This window comes from Gossypium hirsutum, chromosome A06, assembly GCF_007990345.1.
Source record: "Gossypium hirsutum isolate 1008001.06 chromosome A06, Gossypium_hirsutum_v2.1, whole genome shotgun sequence".
Lineage (NCBI taxonomy): Eukaryota > Viridiplantae > Streptophyta > Magnoliopsida > Malvales > Malvaceae > Gossypium > Gossypium hirsutum.
The window spans coordinates 3182447-3207910 of record NC_053429.1 but is presented as its reverse complement, the minus strand read 5'-3'; the positions used below and the strand labels follow the sequence as shown (position 1 = coordinate 3207910).

Sequence of the window (25464 nt, the reverse complement as noted above, 5' to 3'; positions counted from 1 at the left end):
TGAATATAAGTTAAGTGTGAAGTTAGGAAAATTTTTGAAATAGCGAATAGTGTACTAGAAATAAAAATTTTAAAAATTAGAATCGGAAATGAGATATCGAGAGTTTGAAAATTTAAAAACGAGCCATAAATATTTTTATAAATATTTATGGAGTGTTAATAAGTTAGTATTAAAGTTTCGTTAAGAAATTTTAAAGTTTCGATAGTTAATTGAATAAAAAAGATTAAATTGTAACAAATGTAAAATTATGTGAAATGATTAAATAGCTTAAATGATAAAAGAAAGATGGTTTAAAAGGCAAATAGACCCAAGGTCTATTTGGGCTGGACGGCAGGGTGCATGAAATCTGCAGGAAAATTGATGAATTAAGGGCAAAATTGGAATATTGCAAAATTTACTTAATAAACTAGGACTAAAGTGGAATTATCTAGAATTCTCATTATTTTTCTGCATTCTCATCAGCAAAAACACCATAGAAGGGTTTTCTTAAGCTGGTTTTTTTATATTTTTACTGAAAGTAAGTTCAATTCTTGATTTTTTCTTAAAATTTTTGTGTTTTTATGACTTTTACAACTAGGTCCACTTGTTGAATTCATTAGTTTTTGATTCTATGAAAGACATTGGAAGTTGTTATGAATATGTGTTGGAAGTATATGATGATTTAGCATGGAATTAGAGTTTTAAATTGTTTATATGCTGATTTTATTGAAAGAATTGAATAGAAAGTGAATGTTTGGGACCTAATGTTGAAAGAGTTTGAAGTTAGGGTTTTATGTGGAAATTATGAATTTAAATAATTGTGAAATAAATTATAATGTCTAGGTAAAGCATTAATTGGGAAAAATTAGCTTCATTGAGGGATTAATTGAGCAAGGACTGAATTGTATGAACTGTGAAATTTGGGGCAAAAATCGAAATCAACATTTGCACTAAAACAGTTTTGGATAGCAGCAGTAGTCTAACTTTGAAAACTCACCATAAATTGTAGAAATCGAATTAGAAGATGAAAAAAACATGAAGTTAAAGCTTATTGAGTCTAGTTTCTCATAGAAGAAATGATGTAAGCAACGGAATTGTAGATCATGAGATATAATAGATTTTGTGAGACAATGTCAGAATGATTTCGGGTTCCCCTGTTCTGACTTTGGAAAATCATCAAAAATTTGGGAAAAATAATTAGGGGCTTAAATTTATATTTTTAAAATCCTTAATGAGTCTATTTTCAATAGAAACAAACATGGACATCATCCGAATTCTGTACAAAGAGATAATTAATTTTTAGTGAAGAAGGGTCGGAATTGTCAGACAGAAGAACAGGGGTGACTTTAAAGAATAAACTGTACTTATTGGCTAAACCAAAAATTCTAAAAATTTTATGATAAGAAGATATATGAGTCTAGTTTCAGGGAAAATTATCGGATCCTAATTTGGAGTTCTGTAGCTAAAGATAAAAATAATTTAGTGACTATGGCACTGATGGGCAGCATTGGAATATACATAAGTAAATAATGAAATTATAGATAATATTACTTATAAGCGGGTTAAAGATGAAGTCAATACTGATAAGTGAATTATTTTACAATGATAGATCGAGAACCCGAAGCAAGTCGAGGAAAAGAAAAAGTAGCTGATTAGTCCCTGAACTTTCACAAATGCAAATTGACCCAGGTAAGTTCATATGGTTGAAGTTTAATGATTATATGTTAATTTTATGAATTATATAATGTAATATGTATGATGAAATATATTTATTGATAAATAGAGAATAAAATAACAACACGAAAATCGAATAAATGATTAAATTGAGCGGAATGTCGGATTTGAGTACTTCTGATCAGTGACAAGTGATAAGTGGTAGCCTCAGCTACACTTATCTGATCAGTGACAAGTGACAAGCGACAAGCGACAAGCGACAAGTGATAAGTGATAGCTTTAGCTACACTTATCTGATCAGTGACAAGTGATAAGTGATAAGTGGTAGTTTTAGCTACACTTATCTAATCAATGACAAGTGATAAATGTGATCAGTGCAAGACCGTGGCAGGACTATGACTTCAAAAGGTGATAAGTGATCATACGCAAGACCATAGTTATACTATGGCAAAGTGAAAGTGAAGTACTCAATTTTCTGTAACCATTCCCTAATTTGGTTAAAGAATGATATGTGACAAATGGGCCCAAAAGAATAAAAGGAAATGGATAAGTAGTAGAAAGTTTATACAAGGGAACTCACCAATGGCTGTGGTTGACAGGTGAACTTAATAATTGTGTATATTGTATAAGTGTATAAATATTTGGTAAGATTTATGTTTTATGCCTATGAACTTATTAAGCTTCTATAAGCTTACATGAGTGTAATTAATGTCTCTTGTAGATTGACGTGGAAGTATACGGATGATCGGATCAACACAGAGGATCACACTATCTAGATTATCTCCGGTAGCTTTTGTAAATTTCTTTTTGATTTATATGGCATGTATAAGGTTTGATGATTATATAAATACTAAGACTTGTTTAAGATATATACATTAAAGTAAAGAATGATGAATATGAGTATAATTATAATAGTAGTATAATTTGGTATCAAATTGATTGAAATGAATTGGTTGGTTGGATTGGTCTTGGTTTTAAAATTTGCAGGAAAGGTTAGATATTTATAAAGGGGTTATATTGAACAAAAAAAAAACTTTGGGATTTTGCGAAAAATTCCCTATGGTTTTGATTTAATTTTGGTTTGGTCTCGAAGTATGTTTTGGGCTTTGGAGGCCCATCTAAAGGACGCCATGACATGTTTTAGTAAATGAATAGTATTTAACTCGTATTAATGGAAAATTAATTCGGTAAGCTTCGGTAATGCCTCCTACCCTATTCCGGCGACGAATACAGGTAAGGGGTGTTACATTTAGTGGTATCAGAGCCCAGTTTAGCCGGTTCTCGAAACATGTGTTACGTGTAAAGTGTTTAGAAATACATGCTATATAAATCTGTGATTGTGTGATGTGTATGATTCGATCTAATCTTTGTCATTTTTATAGATATTCTTCGATTATAAAGATGTCAGATAGACCTGAACGTACTGAATAAGAGGAAGTTAACAGTAGAGTGCAGACTTCTGAACAAGGAACAAGTAGTGATATTCCAATTTCTATGATTTGAGAGCGAGAACTTAAAAATATGATTTATGGAGTTATGAATCAGTGGTATAAGGAAATGATACAAAAAAGAAGTCAGGCTCAACCACTTCCTCCCCCTACTGCACCACCTGTGGTACCTCCGGTTGCTCCTCCACCTCCTTCAATAATTGAAACTAGTACACATTCTCCGATTGAAAAGCTTAGGAAGTTTGGAGCTGAGGAATTTCGAGGGAGATCAGATGATGACCCTGTAAAAGTTGAGTATTGGCTACAGAGTTTGGTAAGAATTTTTAAACAGATGGCTTGTTCTCCGGAGGATTATCTACGATGTGCTGTCTCATTGTTAAAGGAAGAAGCATATAACTGGTGGGAAACTGTGAAAGCTGTAGTACCTACAGAGAAACTTACTTGGGAATTTTTCCAGAATGAGTTTAAAAAGAAATATGTGGGGAAAAGATATCTAAACAAGAAAAAGAGAGAATTTCTTGATCTACGGCAGGGAAATAAGTCAGTGGCTGAATACGAAAGAGAATTTGTCTACCTCAGCAAATATGCTCGAGACATTGTACCTACTGAAGAAGAAATGTGTATCAAATTTGAAGAAGGGTTAAATGATGAGATTAGAATGATGATTGGGGGTAATGAAATACGGGAGTTCGTTGTTCTGTCAGACCGTGCTCAAAAGCTCGAAGAAGTATATAACAGAAAAATGCAACGAGATCGGAAAAATAACGAGTCATTTAAAAGAGGTGCTTTTAAGTCATTTTCAGATTTACCGGTGAAGAAATCTAGAGAAGAAATTAGTCGAACTACATCCGTGCCGGGAAGATTGGGTAGAGGTAGATCAAGACAATCTAATTTCAGGGTATTTGATAGACTTGCAGCAAGTGTAAGCAGTGTTCAAAATACTCCCCGGCCTAAGTGTCAATATTGTGGAAGACATCATTTCAGTGAATGCAGTACTAAGATGGAGGCTTGTTATAAATGTGAGGCTACTGATCATCTTATTCGAGATTGTCCCCAGCTGCAAAAAGATGAAGTGGATCAGAAAAAGATACAGAGAACCACTCCCCAAATAAGTAGACGTTCGGGCCAGAGCAGTGCTATAGAGGCTACCCGTTCGGGTATGAGAGAACCAGTTAGTCAATCAGAGAATAGAGCACCAGCACGTACCTATGCCATTCGAGCAAGGGAAGAGGCTACGGCTCCTGATGTAATTGCTGGTATTTTTTATCTTTATGATGTTACTGTTTATGCATTAATAGACCCTGGGTCTACTCATTCATATATTTTCAATATGCTAGCATCTGAAAAGAAATTATCTGTTGAGTCCACTAATTATGATATACAAGTCACTAATCCATTAGGTCAAAGTGTGATGGTTAATTTAATATGTCGTAATTGTCCACTGAAAGTGAAAGGCTGTGAATTCCCTGTTGATTTGATGTTGTTACCCTTTCGAGAATTTGATATTATTCTGGGGATGGATTGGTTAACAAAACATGACGCTATAGTGAACTGTCGAGAGAAACTGATTGATTTGAAAAATCAGACAGGAGAAATGATTTCGGCTGAGTTTGGAAATAAGAAAGATAATGTCCGAATTATTTTAGCCTTTTTAGCTCAGAAGCTAATACGAAAGGGTAATGAAGCATATTTAGCTTATATTCTTGATACTCGAGATTCTGAATCTGTAATACCCCTACCCGTATTCATTGCCGGAATAGGGTACGAGGCATTACCGGAGTTTACGAATTAATTTTTTTTTATATTCAATATAGCCCTTTTATAAATATCTAACCTTCCCTGTAATATTAAATCGATACCAATCCACATCAACCAAATCAATTCAACATATTTTCATGATAGATTCATGCATTTATATAAGATAACGTCATCACATATCTATAACCAGGTTTGTTAACCATACTAATGGCTAACTTTACATTCATTTCACGTTAACATTTACTTTGTTAGCTTATACATGCCATCGATTTCCAAAATAAAGTTTCTTTATATACCGAAAACCTGAGGTTGACAGTGTGATGTGTCTCCGACCAAATCCGACCTCCGAGCTCTTAACACTACAAAACAGGGAAAAAGGAAACGGGGTAAGCACTTTGTGCTTAGTAAGCTCATGTAACAAGAATTATACTTACCTAATATTTTCAATACAATATAATAAACATTCATATATCCATTCAATGCATTATTACCCTAACATGCACAAACTCAACATTCAAGTTAGTACAATAATTTCCATGTATCAATAATATATACTATGATTGATGAGCTCGTCAATACCATGATTTCCATTTCCTTGTTATTTTTCATATTTATCCCGTTGAATTTATCGGAATTTCGATGGATTTTTAGAGGTACACATTTATTGTACAATTCCGGGTCCGTCAATTCATATTCATGTGCGCACATTTCCATTTCAGAGAGCACACTCCCGCGAACCTCAGCCTTGCAGCGGGATTATCAGTCCAGGCTAAATCCCCTGCAATATAAACTCATAGAGTATTGTCGGGATTACCAGTCCAGGCTAAATTCCCTGCAAAGACAATTACTCTAATGAGCTTGGATCTGAATTACCAGTCCATGCTAAATTCAGACCCTAATTCGGGTTACCCATCCGGGCTAAATCCATTTTACACATATTCTTCGGGAGGGCTATATCATGATAGGATCACCCGTCCGGGCTAGATCCTTTTTACCGTCAATTCCTTTTCAGAGATCCATCAAATTTTCCTTCCATCCAACATGGATTTCTTCCGCTTTTTATCAAATATATCAATGTTTCATCAATTTTCATACAATGAACATTCAAATTATATTCACATCAATAACATACATTTCAAGCATTTAAGAATATAATTCAAGTTACATGAACTTACCTTGATACTTGTTTGTAAACAGTAAAAAAATCTATTAATCCCGAACCTTTTCCTTTCCTCGATCTAGCTTCGTATTTGAATCTTCTGGATCTAAATAAATAAATTTAATTATCAATTTAATACATTTCATGTTCATATGTAACATTCTCTATAATTCAACTATTATTTATAGTTCATTCAAAGCTGTCTACTTGAGTCATAGTCACTAAATTATTTATAACTTGTGCTACGGAACTCCAAATTAAGATCCGTTAATTTTACCTAAAACTAGACTCATATATATTTTTACCAAAAAATTTTCAGAATTTTTGGTTTAGCCAATCAGTACAGTTTATTCTTCAAAGTCACCCCTATTCTGTTGTCTAACGGTTCTGACCCTTCTTCACTAAAAATAAATTATATCTTTATACTGAATTCAAATGATGTTCTTGTTTGTTTATATTAAAAATAGACTCATTCATAATTCTAGACATATAAATTTAAGTCCCTAATTATTTTTATTCAATTTTTTATAATTTTTCAAAGTCAGAACAGGGGAACCCGAATTCATTCTGACCTTGTCTCACAAAATTCATTATATCTCAAAATCTACAAATCCATTGCTTACAATATTTCTTCTATGAGAAACTAGACTCAATAAGTTTTAATTCCATATTTTTTTAATATTCTAATTCGATTCCTAAAATTTTTGGTGATTTTTCAAAGTTAGTCTACTGCTGCTGTCCAAACTGTTTTAGTGCAAGCTGTTTATTACCATTTTTCCCCTAAGCTTTTAATAAATGATAATTTCTTCCCTACTCAATTAGCCTCTCAATTGAGCTGATTTTTCTCAATTAACATTTTATTCTATCACCTTAAACTATTTTACAACCTTTAGGAATCATAATTTCAGAAATAGACTTTAATTCCAAACATTTTCACAATTAGGTCCCAAAAATCAATTTCCATTGAAATTGCCTAATAAAATCATCTCATAAACAAATTAAAGCTTTAATTTCATTCTATTTCATCATAAACTTACAGCACTCAACCATGGTGACTTTAAATTTCATCCATGAGATCAAAAACTAATGAATTTAATAGTAGGATCCAGTTGTAAAAGTCTTAGAAACACAAAAATTACAAGAAAAAGCAAGGATTAACTCACTTGGTGCAAAAATTATGAAATACCAGCTTAGAGAACCCTCCTATGGCGTTTTTAGCTGCTGGAATTGAAGAGAAATGAAGAGAAATCTAGATATTTCCTATTTAGTCCTAGTTTTATTTAGTTAATTTTGCAATATTCCAATTTTACCCTTAATTTATCAATTTTTCTGCTGATTTCATACCCTTGCCGTCCAGCCCAAATAACTTTTGGGTCTAATTTCCTTTTATATCCTTTCTCATTAGACTAATAAGCTATTTAATCACTCTAGCAACTTTTACACCTATTACAATTCAGTCCTTTTCATTTAATTGACTACCCAAACATTAAAATTTCCTAACGAAATTTTAATACCACATTAATAATATTTCATAAATATTTATAAAATTATTTTCGACTCGGTTTTACGAGATAGAGGTCCCGATACCTTATTTTACCCAATTTCTTCAATAATTTCTTTTTCTAACTAATCACGAAATTGATAAAATTTTCCTATCAATATTTTCATACGATTTTCTTATCATATAAATTTTCAAGCAAAAATATAGAAATAAATTTCTCTTTAAATCGGATTTGTGGTTACGAAACCACTGTTCCGATAACATTGAATTTACGCTATTACAGAATCAAAATTGAAACAGTTGCCAGTTGTTAATGAATTTGTTGATGTGTTTCCTGAGGAATTGTCGGGTTTACCACCAGATCGCGAAGTTGAGTTTGTGATTGATGTGATCCCGGGAATAGCTCCAATATCTGTAACACCATACAGAATGGCACCGACTGAATTAAAAGATTTAAAGACTCAGTTGCAAGAATTGTTAGATAAGAGGTTTATTAGACCAAGTACATCTCCTTGGGGTGCACCTGTTTTGTTTGTGAAAAAGAAAGATGGTTCGTTGAGATTGTGTATAGATTACAGACAATTAAATAAGGTTACAATCAAGAACCAATATCCTTTGCCCCGCATTGATGATTTGTTCAATCAATTGAAAGGTGCTGCTGTGTTTTCAAAAATAGATCTTCAATCTGGGTATTATCAGCTGAAAGTTAAAGAATGTGACGTACCAAAAACTGCCTTCAGAACTTGGTATGGTCATTATGAGTTTCTGGTAATGCCATTTGGTTTAACTAATGCCCCTGCTACATTTATGGACTTGATGAATCGGATTTTTCAACCTTATTTGGATAGATTCGTGGTTGTATTTATTGATGATATACTGATCTATTCGAAGACCGAGCCTGATAATGCACAACACTTGAGAAGTGTGTTACAGACTTTGAGAGAGAAGCAGTTGTATGCAAAGTTCAGCAAGTGTGAATTTTGGCTACATGAGGTTGGATTTCTAGGTCATATTGTTTCAGCTGAAGGAATTCGAGTAGATCCAAGTAAAGTGTCAGCAGTGGTAAATTGGAAAACTCCAAAGAACGTAACAGAAGTGCGAAGTTTCCTGGGATTAACGAGATACTACCGCCGATTTGTTAAAAATTTTTCAATGATTGCCTTGCCGATGACGCGACTACTTTAGAAGAATGTTGAATTTGTATGGTCTGAAGAGTGCCAACAAAGTTTTGACCAGTTGAAGAAGATGTTGACAAAAGCTCCAGTGTTAACTCAGCCAGAATCAGGTATACCATATGTTGTGTATAGTGATGCATCTTTAAATAGTTTGGGTTGTGTTTTAATGCAATCAGGGAAAGTAGTGGCATATACTTCTCGACAATTAAAACCGCACGAGAAAAATTACCCTACCCATGATTTGGAGTTGGCCGCAATTGTGTTTGCTTTAAAAATCTGGAGACATTATTTATATGGGAAAAAATGTTATGTGTATACTGATCACAAAAGTCTGAAATATTTGATGACACAGAAAGAGCTGAACTTGAGACAGAGACGGTGGCTCGAACTATTGAAAGATTATGATCTTGTTATTGATTATCACTCGGGGAAAGCTAATGTAGTCGCTGATGCACTTAGTCGAAAATCATCATTGTTTGCACTTCGAGCAATGAATGTTCATTTGTCTGTTAATAAAGATGGCTCAGTATTAGCAAAATTGAAAGCAAAATCTACATTCCTTCAACGGATCCGTGAATTACAGAGTGATGATCTGAAACTAGTGCTGAAACGACAAACGGTTCAGGATAATTTGAGTTCAGAATATAGCGTTGATGATGGTGGTATGTTGCGTTATCGTAATAGAATTTGTGTTCCGAATAATCCAGAATTGAAAAATGATATTCTTGCTGAAGCTCATAGTAGTAAGTATTCTATTCATCCGGGTAGTACAAAAATGTATTACGGTTTAAAAAGAATGTACTGGTGGCCTGGTATGAAGCGAGAGATTTGTGAATTTGTTGCAAAATGTTTAATCTGTCAGTAGGTGAAAGCAGAGCATCAAGTACTAACGGGTTTATTACAACCTATTATGATTCCTGAATGGAAGTGGGAACACATTACGATGGATTTTGTATCAGGATTGCCTGTGACTTCGAAAAAGAAAGATTCAATCTGGGTTATCGTTGATAGATTGACAAAGTCGGCACATTTTATTCCAGTCAGATCAAATTTTTCATTGGAGAAGTTAGCGGAATTGTATATTTCTGAGATTGTGAGATTACATAGAGTTCCAATATCTATTATTTCGGATCGAAATCCGAGATTTACTTCGAGATTTGGGAATAAATTACAGGAGGCTTTGGGCACTAAATTAAATTTCAGCAGAGCTTTTCATCCTCAGACAGACGGGCAGTCAGAGCGAGTGATTCAGATTTTAGAAGATATGTTAAGGTGTTGTGTACTTGAGTTTGGCGGCAGCTGGGAAAGGTATTTACCTTTAGTCGAATTTGCTTATAATAATAGTTATCAAACTAGTATTAAAATGGCACCATTTGAAGCTCTATATGGAAGGAAGTGTAGAACTCCATTATATTGGTCTGAATTAAGTGAACGAAAACTAATGGGAGTGGACTTGATTCGGGAAACCGAAGAAAAAGTTCGTATTATTCGAGATTGTTTAAAAGCTACCTCCGATCGGCAAAAATCATATGCAAATTTAAAGAGAAGAATAGAGTTTAATGTGGGTGATCGTGTATTCTTGAAAGTGTCACCGTGGAAGAAAGTTTTGCGGTTCGGTAGAAAGGGAAAACTCAGCCCACGATTTATCGGGCCGTATGAAATCATTGAAAGAATCAGTCCGGTAGCTTATAGATTGGCTTTGCCCCCGGAGCTTGAAAAGATTCATAACGTGTTTCATGTGTCTATGTTGAGACGGTACAGATCAGATCCATCACATGTAATCCCTCATACAGAAATAGAGCTCCAACCCGACATGACTTATTCAGAAGAACCGGTGAAAATTCTAGCTTGGGAAATTAAAGAGTTAAGGAACAAACGGGTACCGTTAGTAAAAGTGTTGTGGCATCGACATGGTGTGGAGGAGGCAACCTGGGAAACAGAGGAATCAATGAGATCACAATATCCGAACCTATTTTCAGGTAACAAATTTCGAGGATGAAATTTCTTAAGAGGGGGAGAATTGTAATAGCCTAAATTTTCAGTGGTGTTGGAACAGTGATTCGAGATCACTAAATCCGAAAAATGAGTAGAAAATATTAATAATTTAGTGAATATAAGTTAAGTGTGAAGTTAGGAAAATTTTTGAAATAGCGAATAGTGTACTAGAAATAAAAATTTTAAAAATTAGAATCGGAAATGAGATATCGAGAGTTTGAAAATTTAAAAACGAGCCATAAATATTTTTATAAATATTTATGGAGTGCTAATAAGTTAGTATTAAAGTTTTGTTAAGAAATTTTAAAGTTTCGATAGTTAATTGAATAAAAAGGATTAAATTGTAACAAATGTAAAATTATGGGAAACGATTACATAGCTTAAATGATAAAAGAAAGAGGGTTTAAAAGGAAAATATACCCAAGGTATATTTGGGCTGGACGGCAAGGTGCATGAAATCAGCAGGAAAATTGATGAATTAAGGGCAAAATTGGAATATTGTAAAATTTACTTAATAAACTAGGACTAAAGTGGAATTATCTAGAATTCTCATTATTTTTTTGCATTCTCATCAGAAAAAACACCATAGAAGGGTTTTCTTAAGCTGGTTTTTTTTTATATTTTTACTGCAAGTAAGTTCAATTCTTGATTATTTCTTGAAATTTTTGTGTTTTTATGACTTTTACAACTAGGTCCACTTGTTGAATTCATTAGTTTTTGATTCTATGAAAGAAATTGGAAGTTGGTATGAATATGTGTTGGAAGTATATGATGATTTAGCATGGAATTAGAGTTTTAAATTGTTTATATGCTGATTTTATTGAAAGAATTGAATAGAAAGTGAATGTTTGGGACCTAATGTCGAAAGAGTTTGAAGTTAGGGTTTTATGTGGAAATTATGAATTTAAATAATTGTGAAATAACTTATAATGTCTAGGTAAAGCATTAATTGGGAAAAATTAGCTTCATTGAGGGATTAATTGAGCAAGGACTGAATTGTATGAACTGTGAAATTTGGGGCAAAAATCAAAATCAACATTTGCACTAAAACAGTTTTGGACAGCAGTAGTAGTCTAACTTTGAAAAATCACCATAAATTGTATAAATCGAATTAGAAGATGAATAAAACATGAAATTAAAGCTTATTGAGTCTAGTTTCTCATAAAAGAAATGGTGTAAGCAATGGAATTGTAGATCATGAGATATAATAGATTTTGTGAGACAATGTCAGAATGATTTCGGGTTCCCCTGTTCTGACTTTGGAAAATCATCAAAAATTTGAGAAAAATAATTAGGGGCTTAAATTTATATTTTTAAAATCTTTAATTAGTCTATTTTCAATAGAAACAAACATGGACATCATCCGAATTCTGTACGAAGATATAATTAATTTTTAGTGAAGAAGGGTTGGAATTGTCAGACAGCAGAACAATGGTGAATTTAAAGAATAAACTGTACTTATTGGCTAAACCAAAAATTCTAAAAATCTTATGATAAGAAGATATATGAGTCTAGTTTCAGGGAAAATTAGCGGATCCTAATTTGGAGTTATGTAGCTAAAGATAAAAATAATTTAGTGACTATGACACTGATGGGCAGCATTGGAATATACATAAGTAAATAATGAAATTATAGATAATATTACTTATAAGCGGGTTGAAGATGAAGTCAATACTGATAAGTGAATGATTTTACAATGATAGGTCGAGAACCCGAAGCAAGTCGAGGAAAAGAAAAAATAGCTGATTAGTCCCAGAACTTTCACAAATTTTGTAAATCGACCCAGGTAAGTTCATATGGTTGAAGTTTAATGATTATATGCTAATTTTATGAATTATATAATGTAATATGTATGATGAAATATATTTATTGATAAATAGAGAATAAAATAACAACACGAATATCGAATAAATGATTAAATTGAGCGGAATATCGGATTTGAGTACTTCTGATCAGTGACAAGTGATAAGTGGTAGCCTCAGCTACACTTATCTGATCAGCGATAAGCGACAAGCGACAAGCGACAAGCGACAAGTGATAAGTGGTAGCTTTAGCTACACTTATCTGATCAGTGACAAGTGATAAGTGATAAGTGGTAGTTTTAGCTACACTTATCTGATCAGTGACAAGTGATAAATGTGATCAGTGCAAGATCGTGGCAGGACTATGACTTCAAAAGGTGATAAGTGATCATACGCAAGACTATAGTTATACTATGGCAAAGTGAAAGTGAAGTACTCAATTTTCCGTAACCATTCCCTAATTTGGTTAAAGAATGATATGTGACAAATGGGCCCAAAAGAATTAAAGGAAATGGAAAAGTAATAGTAAGTTTATACAAGGGAACTCACCAATGGCTGTGGTTGACAGGTGAACTTAATAATTGTGTATATTGTATAAGTGTATAAATATTTGGTAAGATTTATGTTTTATGCCTATGAACTTATTAAGCTTCTATAAGCTTACATGAGTGTAATCAATGTCTCTTGTAGATTGACGTGGAAGTATACGGAGGATCGAATCAACACAGAGGATCACACTATCCAAATTATCTCCGGTAGGTTTTGTAAATTTCTTTTTGATTTATATGGCATGTATAGGGTTTGATGATTATATAAATACTAAGACTTGTTTAAGAAATATACATTAAAGTAATGAATGATGAATATGTTAAATAGTATAATTATAATAGTAGTATAATTTGGTATCAAATTGATTGAAATGAATTGGTTGGTTGGATTGGTCTCGGTTTTAAAATTTGCAGGGAAGGTTAAAATTTATAAAGGGGTTATATTGAGCAAAAAAAAAAACTTTGGGATTTTGTGAAAAATTCCCTATGGTTTCGATTTAATTCTGGTTTGGTCTCGAAGTATGTTTTGGGCTTTGGAGGCCCATCTAAAGGACGCCATGACATGTTTTAGTAAATGAATAGTATTTAACTCGAATTAATGGAAAATTAATTCGGTAAACTCCGGTAATGCCTCCTACCCTATTCCGGCGACGAATACGGGTAAGGGGTGTTACAAATAATAAATATTTATTACAATTATAAATATATTAATAATAAATATTTTGTAGTATAAAGGTTAAAATATGTCATAAGTCTATGTACTTTTCACAAATTTGCAATTTAACCTGTATACTTTTATTTTCCAGAATTTAGTCCCTCTACTTTTCAAATTTGAAAATCAAGTCCAATTGTTGACATTATTTTTTTCTTTGCCAATTTTGTTAATGTCACATCTTTAAATAAAAAAATACTCACTTGATAGTCATATAACTAAAAAGTAACATTGCAATGAACCTAAATTTAACGAAATATTTTTAATACATATAAAAAAATGTAAAATATAAAATTATAGATATAAAATAAACTCAATTAAACAATGAAAAGATAAAAAAAAATCAAATGTATGTTAGTTTAATTGAAAACGACTTTTATAAAATATTTTTAAGGAACCTGCCAAACACAAGAAAATATTTTACACAGATTCATCCAAACACCAGAAAATATTAGTTTTTTCAGAAATTATTTTCCGAAAGCTATTTTTAGTGAAACAAACGGAACCTTAATTCAAAATATTGTCAACCTTAAATATAGCATGTTATGAAACTCGAGTACCATAACAACTCCAACATTAGAATGAGCACCAACTATTCAATTTTGTCTTGAAACACCCAAAAATTCGTGAAAAAAAAAGACAGAATTGAATAGTTGACTCAACAATTGATAACTTTTCATAGTTGGTTCACTAAAAAAGACAAAATTAAATAGTGAAATTATCATTTTATAACTTTTCATAGTTCAGTAATCAAACAAGAAAAAAATTATAGTTAAGTCACTACTAATGTACATTAGTTAAAAAAATAAATAGGAATTTTCAAGTGATGATCAATATGGTCAAAGAAATTGAAGGAAATAAATTGAAGAATAATTGACTCCTATCCAAATCAAAGTAGGGTAACTATCAATGATCCTGGTCCCCCATCATGTGGAAAATATTGCTTGAGACAACTCCCTACATCTTACTATCACTCTTTAACATTTTCGAAAGTTATGCTTACAAATTTTGAAAGTTCGGTAAAATTACTATTTGAGCTTTTTGTATTAAGTGTGAAATTATATTTAATTTTTTCTACTAGAAGAAATGGATAATTCATCCTTTATATATTAAATCAAAAAGTCGAATGGTTCTTTTTGTTAAAAGTTTCTTCTATTTTTAAAGGTAAAAATTAGTGTGCCTGATTGAACAATCAAGCAACACCATGTGTATGTCATGATGATTTACAGGGTCTAATTTTAAACAATAAAAATGGATAAAATTTTTAATAGAATGACCAATATGCTCTTTAATCTAATGTACAATGACTAATTACCCTTTTTTTTAACAGAGGGGGTAAAATGCAATCCGAATCCTAATAGAAAGGCCTCGATAGTACTTTTACTTGAAAGTTATGAATATTTTCATGACATGACCAATATAATTATATTGATATGATAAATATATTGGATTGATTTAAAATTTTACATGCATGAGATATACAATTATACTAATAAATATGATAGTTAAATTATTAAAATGTCGATTATAGAAAAACTAATGAAAAGATGTAAAACTAACTCCGATTTAAGTGGATCATTCTCCATATAATATTTATATATTAAATAAAATCAATTTTAATTTAAAAATATAAGCCAATCCCTCCTCATATAATATATCATTGGAAGGGAAGCTATGAACACCAAAATTATTAATATTCATGAATTACAAAACGGATATGGATGATAACTCCCTATTATTTAAAGCACTCCCACTTACACTTTTCACGTTTGAAGAAAATCCAATAAATCTTATTGAGATGTATTTATTAGTATAAAAAATCAAGTACCAAGGAAGACCTTGTAATCGGGAGTGGATTGGATATCGGCCTCTCTATTGAAAATATGGGCAAATTAATCTTTATACATTTCAAAATGTGCAAATTAGCTCATCCGCTAAATTGTATATATTAAATAATGAAGTGGAACGTAAATTGAAATGATTAATTACTAATTTGATCCTTGAATTATAGTTAAAATATTATTTTTATTTTTTTTTTAAATCTTAACAATAATTATAAGAAATTAAAATCATCTTAAAAAAATATAAAATATTAAAATATTATATTAAAATTTAAAAAATTCAAAAAATAAAAATAAAAATTATTAAAATTATTAAAAAATTATATAAAAATAATTTTTAATGTTTTAAAATTTAAAAAATTAATTAAATGATGACGTGTCATCTACGTGACAATCTACATGTATAGCACATCAATAAAGTTAATAAACGTTTACTTTTTCATTTATTTTGGTATGACTTGACAAAAAATTCAAATTCAAATGTTAAAATAGATGAAAATTAAATAAATAATTAAAATAATTTTTTTATAAAGTTAAAAAAATAAAAAAGGTCATTATATCTTTATATTATTAAATTAGTTGATATCTAAATTTTGTTAATTCATGGTAAAGCCGAAGGCCAAACCGCCCATGATCTTGACAACAATGATGGTGTCATTTTGATTTATGGATTTGTTTGTATTACTGACAAATTAAAATTTATGAGTAAATTATACCTAATCTCACTCAATTATTAATAAGTTTACATTTTGATTATTCAATTTTAGAAAGTTACAAAAATTATCACTGAATTATTCAAAATATTTTATAAAAATCGTTGTTGTATGCCTTTTTTTGTTCACACCGCTTGCACCGATCTAAAACTCTTATTTTCCTTCTCTTTTATATTTCAATTTTTTTTATGAAATGATTTTGAATGTCACAAATTTGTAAACCAAAATTCAAAAATCTTTCTTCTCTAATCTCCTACACTAGCTATTAAATCAACTTAGATCTAAAGTATGTTCTTCTACTTGTCGATGTGTACTAGTTTATTGTATTGATCATCAAATAATTGCTTGGAGCTTGTTAGCATGACTTTTTAAAAAAAAACTTAAATAAAATATTTCAAATAGTTTAGTAATCATTTTGTAACTTTTTGAAGTTAAGTAATCAAAATATAAACTTACTAATAGTTTAATGACATTTAGTATAAACTTACTCTAAAATATATTTAGGTGTAAATCAAATATAAACATTTATTAGATTGAATTATAAGAAATTTGATGTTGTTTTAAGTAAATTTTGAAGTTTTGAATACTGTTTTTCTTTTTTAGTACACAAAAAATAGTTGAGTATTAAGGTGAAGAAAAACTAAGAGAAGTACTCGAGACACAATTCGCCTAGCTAAAGATGCTCCTCCTATGGTGTGAGTCATCATTATTGTCTTCAGTGAGCTTAATAGCCTCAAATAGGTTTTGCACGTTACGAGTTACTATTTATTGATTTAAGTCATCATTCTGCAATAGTCTTTTTGAAGATTTACCTACAAGAAGAAATATTATAAAAATCTTTTCGACAACTACTTACAAGAAGAAATATTATGAATTTTAAAAAGGATAAAGAAAAAGCACAAAGTGAAGATTCCGACATGGGAAATCAAGCGATGAGACTTAAGCCCACATCATCAAACTCCTTAAAACCTTAATTTTTAAAACCTTATTACATATGCTAATTGAGTCTTAGTTCGATTGGTTGAGTATTATTGTCAATGTAGGAGGATATAAGTTTGAATGCACTGAAGTACATTATCATTCTATTTATAGGTTGGGGAAGGGTTATGAGTAGTTCTAAGCATCGTGTCAAAATAAGTAGATATGATTAGAATCTATAATAAGATTCTTCAAAAAAAAATCTTATTATATATATAATATTATATCAACTTGTTAATTCAAACAGTATATAACCTAAAATCACAATTTATGTAAAATATAAAGACTAATATCAAAATTTAACTCATATTTTAAATAGTATGTGGGTCAGGGTATTAAATAATTATCGTTATATAAAAATGGCAAGTGTGAACTAAAAAGTGATTCTAGAACATGAGTCAATGAATCATCCAAAAGACTAAATAGATTCAATGTATTTTGAGATCTTTCTTTTCTCCAAATATGGACCCTCTTCATTTCGTTACACTTTCGTCCACAAATTATTGAAGGCGACGTGCGCCTCACGCGCACTAACACACTCCCCCTAACTTGAATTCACCCACGTGCTTTTTTTCTACACCGTTATTTTTAAATTATTAATCATCTTTAAAGAAAGAAGAGAAGTCAACGTCGTCAACTTTAGCCGCTTATAAAAATTTTTGAAATAAAATTTTAAATTTAATAATAATAAATTAACATAAAAAGTGTATTTATAATAGGGGTGCGGCTTGGGTGATATACGACCCAGAATTCTTATCGTACATATATGCATGTAAAAATATTAAATTTAAAATATAAATATATATTTTAAAATAACATATATTAAATAATAAAATATATATTTAAAATTAATTAATTATAATAACATATAAAATATATACGATAATAAAATAAAAAATAGCTTAAAAGTGAGTAAAACAAAATTTAAACATAAAAACACATTATATTAATATTATTAAAAGGATTACAAATGTTTATAAATGTGTTGTCATCAGTTGTGAGTTAGTGCCGAATTAATTTGTGACACCAATTTATTTAACAACATTATTAATATATACAAGTACGGAGCTAATATATTGTACATATTAAAATAAAATCGTACAAAATATATCAAAATGAAGATTTGGTTGAGTTGTATCTTTAAAATTTCACTAATTCAATTGGTGCGAGTTTAAATCCCACCAAATAATACTCTCAAATAATATAACTTATTTTAATTACGGAATGACATCTCTATAAATTCCTTAGTCGATTAGAGGTTTAAATAACAGTATAAATATACAAATGACAGAAGTAATAAAATATATATAATAAAACTAAAACGTATAAAATTATTAAAGTAAAATTTTAACTGAGTGATAGATTAAAAGTTTTACTAATGTAATCGATAATTTAAGTTCAGTTATAACTATATACACATTTTTATTGGTTTTTTAAAAATAAATAAACTATAACTTATTTTAATTACAAAAGGGTATGTCTGTAATTTTTATATTCAAATTGATGACCCGGCTGAATGTGATATTAACTCAGTCAAGAATTTAAATAATAATATAATAACTATTTTTTAAATTTATACAATTTTTAATAATTATGTAATGATTGAGGTAATTTTTTAGAAATATAATTTAACCTTAATTTTATTTTAGTGCTGGTGAATAGATTTTTATTATAAAACTGTAAATATATTTTAAATTAAATTGCGACAATAATAAATTATTTCAGCTCCTACAAGGCTACAACCCTATGGCGGCTATTTTAGTTCTTAGGGACATACATTGACACGTTGAGCGTACCAAATTCCGATTTTGTCCACAGCTTTTGAGATAAGATGACGTTAAAAATGATGTCCACATTTGAACTTCCCTTTTTTCTCTTCCAAACAGTCTAATTATGCTGTTAGTCCCTCTATCATGCATTAAATTTACTTTTTTATTTTAATTTGACATAAATTCACCTTCTATTTTTATAGTATTACTAATAAATCCAAATTGAGAAGTGAAAATAATTAATCATGTCCAAATAATAAATATATGAGTCAACAAAATGTCGAAGGGTTAATATTTGGTACATGGCAGTGTACTTTTTTTTTATTTCACAAGCAATCAGGGGCTAAATTAAATTGTAATTTTTACAATAGAAAAAAATGAAATTCCACCATTTTAATAGACTATATTTTTATATTTTTTAAATTATTAAAGTAAAATTTTATATTTTTAAGGGGGTCAAATTGTAATTTTACTTTTATTAATTTTAAATTTTAAATTTTTTTAAAGTGATCATATGAAAAATTTTCTATTTTAGGGAGTCGGGCCCCCACCAACCCTCCTAGTTTTGCCACCGCAAGCAAGTTTAGAAAATTGTCATGTGTTTTTTTAATATTTTACTATATTCTTATAAAATACTTGTCAACCCCTTAACCCTATTTTTATAATCTAAAAACTCTACCAACAATATACCAAATGTTATTAGGATGTTTAAGTTCGTTTTTATATAATTAAATCACATCTTCACTTACTATATAACAATCAACAATGTTTTGTTGGAGCTATTAATAATTAGGGTTAAGTAAGGAAACTAAAAAATTAAAAGTTGACTCGAATAGCAATTTATGAAATGCATGTTAAAAACCACTTATAATATTATGGGTGAGATCGGTTTGGTTCAGTTAAATATTTGAAAATTTTCAAACCATCCATTAAATTTTAGTTTCGATTCAAATATTGGGTTTTTTTCATATTAGCTTTTTGTTCTAGATTTTTGAATTTATTTTGATAAAATGAGTACGATTTTATGGCTTATAGATATTAATTAGTAAAATTTCATATTTTATATAGAAAATTTAAGTTATTTTCACGGTTTTAAATATAAATTATTTATTTTTTTCATTGTATAAAATTAAAATTAATTATAAACTGAATAAAAAATAGGATTCGATTTAGATAATTACTATTTTTTAACTTGTACTTAATAAATCTTTTAAACACATAGATTTAGATCAATTTTTAATTTTAATTTTATTTTTCTTCCTCTAAATAACATTCCAAAAAGTAAAAAGAAAAAATCAACTTATATCAAAATTAAAATAAAAAATTAAATCTCAAATTTCAAGGACTAAAACTGAAATTAGACGGTTCCGAATAGCAATGACTTTTTGGATTTTACTACAAAACAATGACACGTTTTTAACCTCAAATTTGATTCAATCACCACTTTAAGTACACTTTTCTTCTTCTTCTTCTTCAAGTTCACCACATTTTTGTCTGGTTTTTTTTTTCCAGTCCATCAAGCTATGTCAAACACATGTTCTTACCACCACCAAAAAACCTGTCTCTATTGGTATCTCACTCTCGTCTTCTGTTTTTTCTCACCATTTTCAGTCAAATCCAATGAACTCCAAATCTTATTGAATCTAAAATCCGCTCTCAACAAATCCACAACCACTGCTTTCAATTCATGGCAAACCCCAAATTCCATTTGTACCTTCAATGGAATCACTTGTAACCATGAAGGTTTCATTACAGAACTCGACCTTTCAACTCAGAACCTAACCGGTATTCTTCCATTTGAGTCGCTATGCAAGCTTCCATCTTTAGAAAAACTCTCTTTTGGTTACAATTCATTACACGGTCCGATCACCGGAGAGTTAAATAATTGTGTAAAGCTTCAATATTTAGACCTTGGGAACAATTTTTTCACTGGTTTCTTCCCGGATATATCTTCTCTTATTCAATTAAAGTTCCTTCATTTGAACAAGAGTGGATTTTCCGGAAAATTTCCATGGAAATCGCTGGAAAATTTTACCGATCTTGCTGTTTTAAGCATTGGTGATAACCCTTTTGATCGTTTTCAATTCCCAGATCAGATTTTCAAGTTAAAGAAATTGAATTGGCTTTATATGGCGAATTGTAGTATTGAAGGGAAGATTCCATCCGCCATTGGTGACCTTATTGAGCTTATAAACTTAGAGCTTGAATACAATTTTTTATCTGGTGAAATCCCAATAGAGATTTCAAAGCTTCATAATTTATGGCAGCTTGAGCTTTACTACAATAATCTCACCGGAAAACTCCCTGTCGGATTAAGAAACCTTACAAAGCTTGAATTTTTCGATGCTTCGGCCAACAAGCTTGAAGGAAACATATCAGAAATGGGGTATTTGAGCAACTTGGTAAGCCTTCATCTTTATCAGAACAAATTCACCGGCGAAATCCCACCGGAGTTTGGTCAATTCAGAAAACTGGTTAATTTGTCTCTGTATGAAAACATGTTAACCGGTCCTTTGCCGGAAAATCTTGGTTCTTGGGCTAATTTCGATTACATCGATGTGTCGGAAAATTCCTTGACTGGTCCAATCCCTCCTTACATGTGTAAACAAGGTACCATGAGAGGCCTCCTTTTGGTTCAGAACAGGTTCACCGGCGAAATTCCGGCGAGTTACGGGAATTGTAAAACTTTGAAGCGGTTTAGAGTCAACAACAACTCACTTTCCGGCGTAGTTCCGGCGGGAATATGGGGGTTGCCGATGGTGGATATAATCGACATTGCTTATAATCGATTTGATGGGCCGATTACATCTGATATAAAGAATGCAAAGGTGATGAGTATACTTTCAGTAGGATTTAACAGATTATCAGGTGAGTTACCGCAAGAGATTTCGAAAGCCATATCCTTGGTTAAAATTGAGGTTAATGATAATAAATTTTCCGGGAAAATTCCACATGGAATTGGGGAATTGAAAAGATTAAACATCCTTAAATTCCACAACAACATGTTGTCTGGTTCCATACCTGAGTCATTGTGTTCTTGTGTTTCACTTAGTGACATAAACATGGCTGTCAATTCACTTTCCGGTAAAATCCCATCATGTTTAGGATCTTTAGCGACGTTGAATTCTTTGAATTTGTCACTAAATGAACTTTCCGGAAAAATCCCAGAAAGTTTATCGTCACTAAAGTTGAACCTTTTTGATCTGTCTTATAATCGTTTAGCTGGTCCTATACCAGAGTCTTTATCCATTGAAGCTTATAATGGTAGCTTGGTTGGAAACCCGGGCCTTTGTAGTTCAACCAACCGATCTTTCAAGCGATGTCAATTGGGTTCCGGCATGTCAAAAGATGTTCATACGATTATAGTTTGTTTCGTGATCGGCGTGACGGTCTTGCTTGTTTCGATAGGATGCTTCTTGTATTTGAAGAGGACTGAAAAAGATAAAAATGGTGATGGTCATTCATTGAAGGAAGAATCATGGGATGTTAAGTCTTTCCATGTTTTAACTTTCACTGAAGATGAAATCCTTGATTCGATCAAGCAAGAGAATTTGATTGGAAAAGGCGGGTCCGGGAATGTATACAAGGTAATGCTATCTAACAGAGCGGAACTCGCTGTGAAACACATATGGAACACGAAGTCTAACAGCCGGAGAAAGACCCGGAGTAGTGCCCCGATGTTAACCAAACATGACGGTAAGGCAAAAGAATTTGAAGCCGAGGTCCGGACATTGAGCTCAATAAGACATGTCAATGTGGTTAAGCTTTATTGCAGCATTACTAGTGAGGATTCAAGCTTGTTGGTGTATGAATACTTGCCAAACGGCAGCTTATGGGATCGATTACATACGAGTAAGAAAATGGAGCTTGATTGGGATACAAGGTACGAGATTGCAATTGGAGCAGCTAAAGGACTTGAATACCTTCATCATGGATGCGAAAAGCCGGTGCTTCACCGAGATGTAAAATCAAGTAACATACTGTTAGATGAATATTTGAAGCCAAAGATTTCGGATTTCGGACTTGCCAAGATTGTTCAAGCCAAAAGTAGCATTGGTAATGACTCCACCCATGTCATTGCAGGAACCCATGGTTACATAGCGCCTGGTAAGTCAATTTCAATGCTTCACTTTCAAAGTTCAATATTAACTAAATTACTAAAGCAACACTATTTTTTTCATAGAATACGGCTACACCTGCAAAGTCGACGAGAAGAGCGATGTATATAGTTTCGGTGTGGTATTACTGGAGTTAGTGACCGGAAAAAAGCCAATAGAGCAGGAATATGGAGAAAATAAGGACATTGTGAGTTGGGTTGGCAGCAACTTAAAGGGCAAAGAGAGTGTCTTAAGCATAGTGGACCCAAATATACCACATGCATTCAAAGAGGATGCAATGAAGGTGTTGAAGATTGCCATTTTGTGCACCACTACACTGCCTGCCCTAAGACCCACCATGAGAAGAGTGGTTCAAATGCTCAAAGAAGCTGGACCCTACCGATTGGTCGGGATTGTTATCGGAAAGGACAGTAACCTGAAGGAAAAGGAAAACCATTGATGGATTCATATAGTAACATATGGAGTAACTTTTTTTTGTACCATATTAGGTAATTTCATCAGCATGTCATTGGTTGTGTGGTATATTGGCCTAGTTTTAGATGGGCGGTTCAAAAAGTTTCGGGTTTTTCTTTTTTCGATTCAGTTAATTTTGAGTTAAGGTAGTTCAAGTTTTTGTGTCTAGTCATTACATGTTTTGATATTTCAGGTTTAAGTTTATTATTAGATAAGTTTAAATTATTAATTTTCTTGATCAAATCAAGTTGAGATATGAGACAAATTTAAGTTTTGATTGATCTAATCGAATTTATGAAATTAGAATAACGAGTCTATCTAATTATTCATAATAATGATTGGAAATTGTGAAAATAAAAGAGTACTATTTTTGTAATATTGTGAAATTATTGGTGTGAATTGATTAATGTCACATTAGTAATAGAATCGGTGCATGAACTTATAGACAAAAACTGATAAAACGTTTACTTAAAAGCATTGTCTTACCGGCGGCTCCTTTATTATTTTTAATTAGAAAAAAGTAAAAAAAAAATAGACATATATATATATAACCATATATAGAATTTAATCTATTTTAAGTAATTTTTTCTATCTTTATTTTATGATCTATGTTTAAGGTTCATAACTAGGAATTTTACTATGATAAAGTTTTAAAATCTTGCTAAAATTTATATAATTATAAATAATTAGAAATTCTAATTGATTGAGTTTTAACTCGATTGATATAAGTATTGTTGCCAATGTAGGAGAATGTGGGTTCGAGTCAACTAAAGCACATTATCCTTCTATTTATACGTCGGAGAAAAGGGTTATGAGTAATTTTAGGTATTATCTAAAAAAGAACAGATATGATCATAACCTATAATAAGATTATTTAAAAAAAAATCTATTATTCTCACATGTGATTTTTATTAAATTTAGGATGAACTAATCATTTTACCATCTCTCTCGTGTTTTTATGAGATATTCATGCTTCTAAATTATTTGGACTTAATTCAATTACAATTTAATTACTATTTAATTAAATTCGAGCAGTTTAAATAAATTAACTTTAAAAATTTTAATATTTAACTCAAATAAATTGTGAACCAAATCAATCTTTTAAATACATTTTTTATATAAGGATGTAAATAAGCAGAATGTTCGAGGAATAATTTATGAATGATTCAACTTTTTGTTCGTTTATATTTATCTATAATGTCTTTTAAGTTATATTTAAAATATTATAAAATTTAATCGTAATATTAATATTTTTTAAAATACTAAAATTTTGATTATTATTATTTTTAAGTTAAGCCTTGGGCCTCAAGAACATAGACCCATAAATACTGGATTTTAAATTTTCAGTTGCTGGGTCCTGGATTATTCAACACAAATAAGCCAGTTAATTTTTTGTTACATTATAGGCCACAATAATTATCTAAAAGAAAAGGAAAATTCAACCCACAGTTACTTTCATATTTATTATGGTTCAAATTTAGATATATTTTAGGTTAAATTCTAGTATTAGTTTTCTGCATTTTGCTCAATTTTAGTGTTTGTATATTTTGAAATTTGGAATTTCAATCCCGACTTAAACAATAGCAGTTAAATTTGTTTAGTTAAATTTTATTATTAGTCCTATATATTTATACATAAAATTGTAGATTTAGTTTATATTTTCTAATTGAATTGTTCTTAAACCTTATAATTTTTTAATTTTGAAATTTTGGAATTGACGAAAATGAGATTATTAATTTGATTAAATGACATGGGATTATACACGTGATGATATGTTTGTCATATCAGATTTTGGAAATAGCAAGACGCAACTTAATAAGTTTAATCGCTATAATTTGATC

At 30.7% G+C, this 25464-nt stretch overlaps 1 protein-coding gene across 1 annotated transcript; it reads left to right on the top strand.

Annotated features, from left to right (window-relative positions):
• Positions 1–20504: 20504 nt before the first annotated feature.
• Positions 20505–23909, top strand: LOC107930602 (receptor-like protein kinase 7). Its single transcript, XM_016862276.2, has 2 exons — positions 20505–23159; positions 23236–23909. Exons 1-2 carry the CDS (start codon positions 20576–20578, stop codon positions 23607–23609), a joined length of 2958 nt encoding a protein of 985 aa, XP_016717765.1. The 5' UTR covers positions 20505–20575; the 3' UTR covers positions 23610–23909.
• Positions 23910–25464: the final 1555 nt, after the last annotated feature.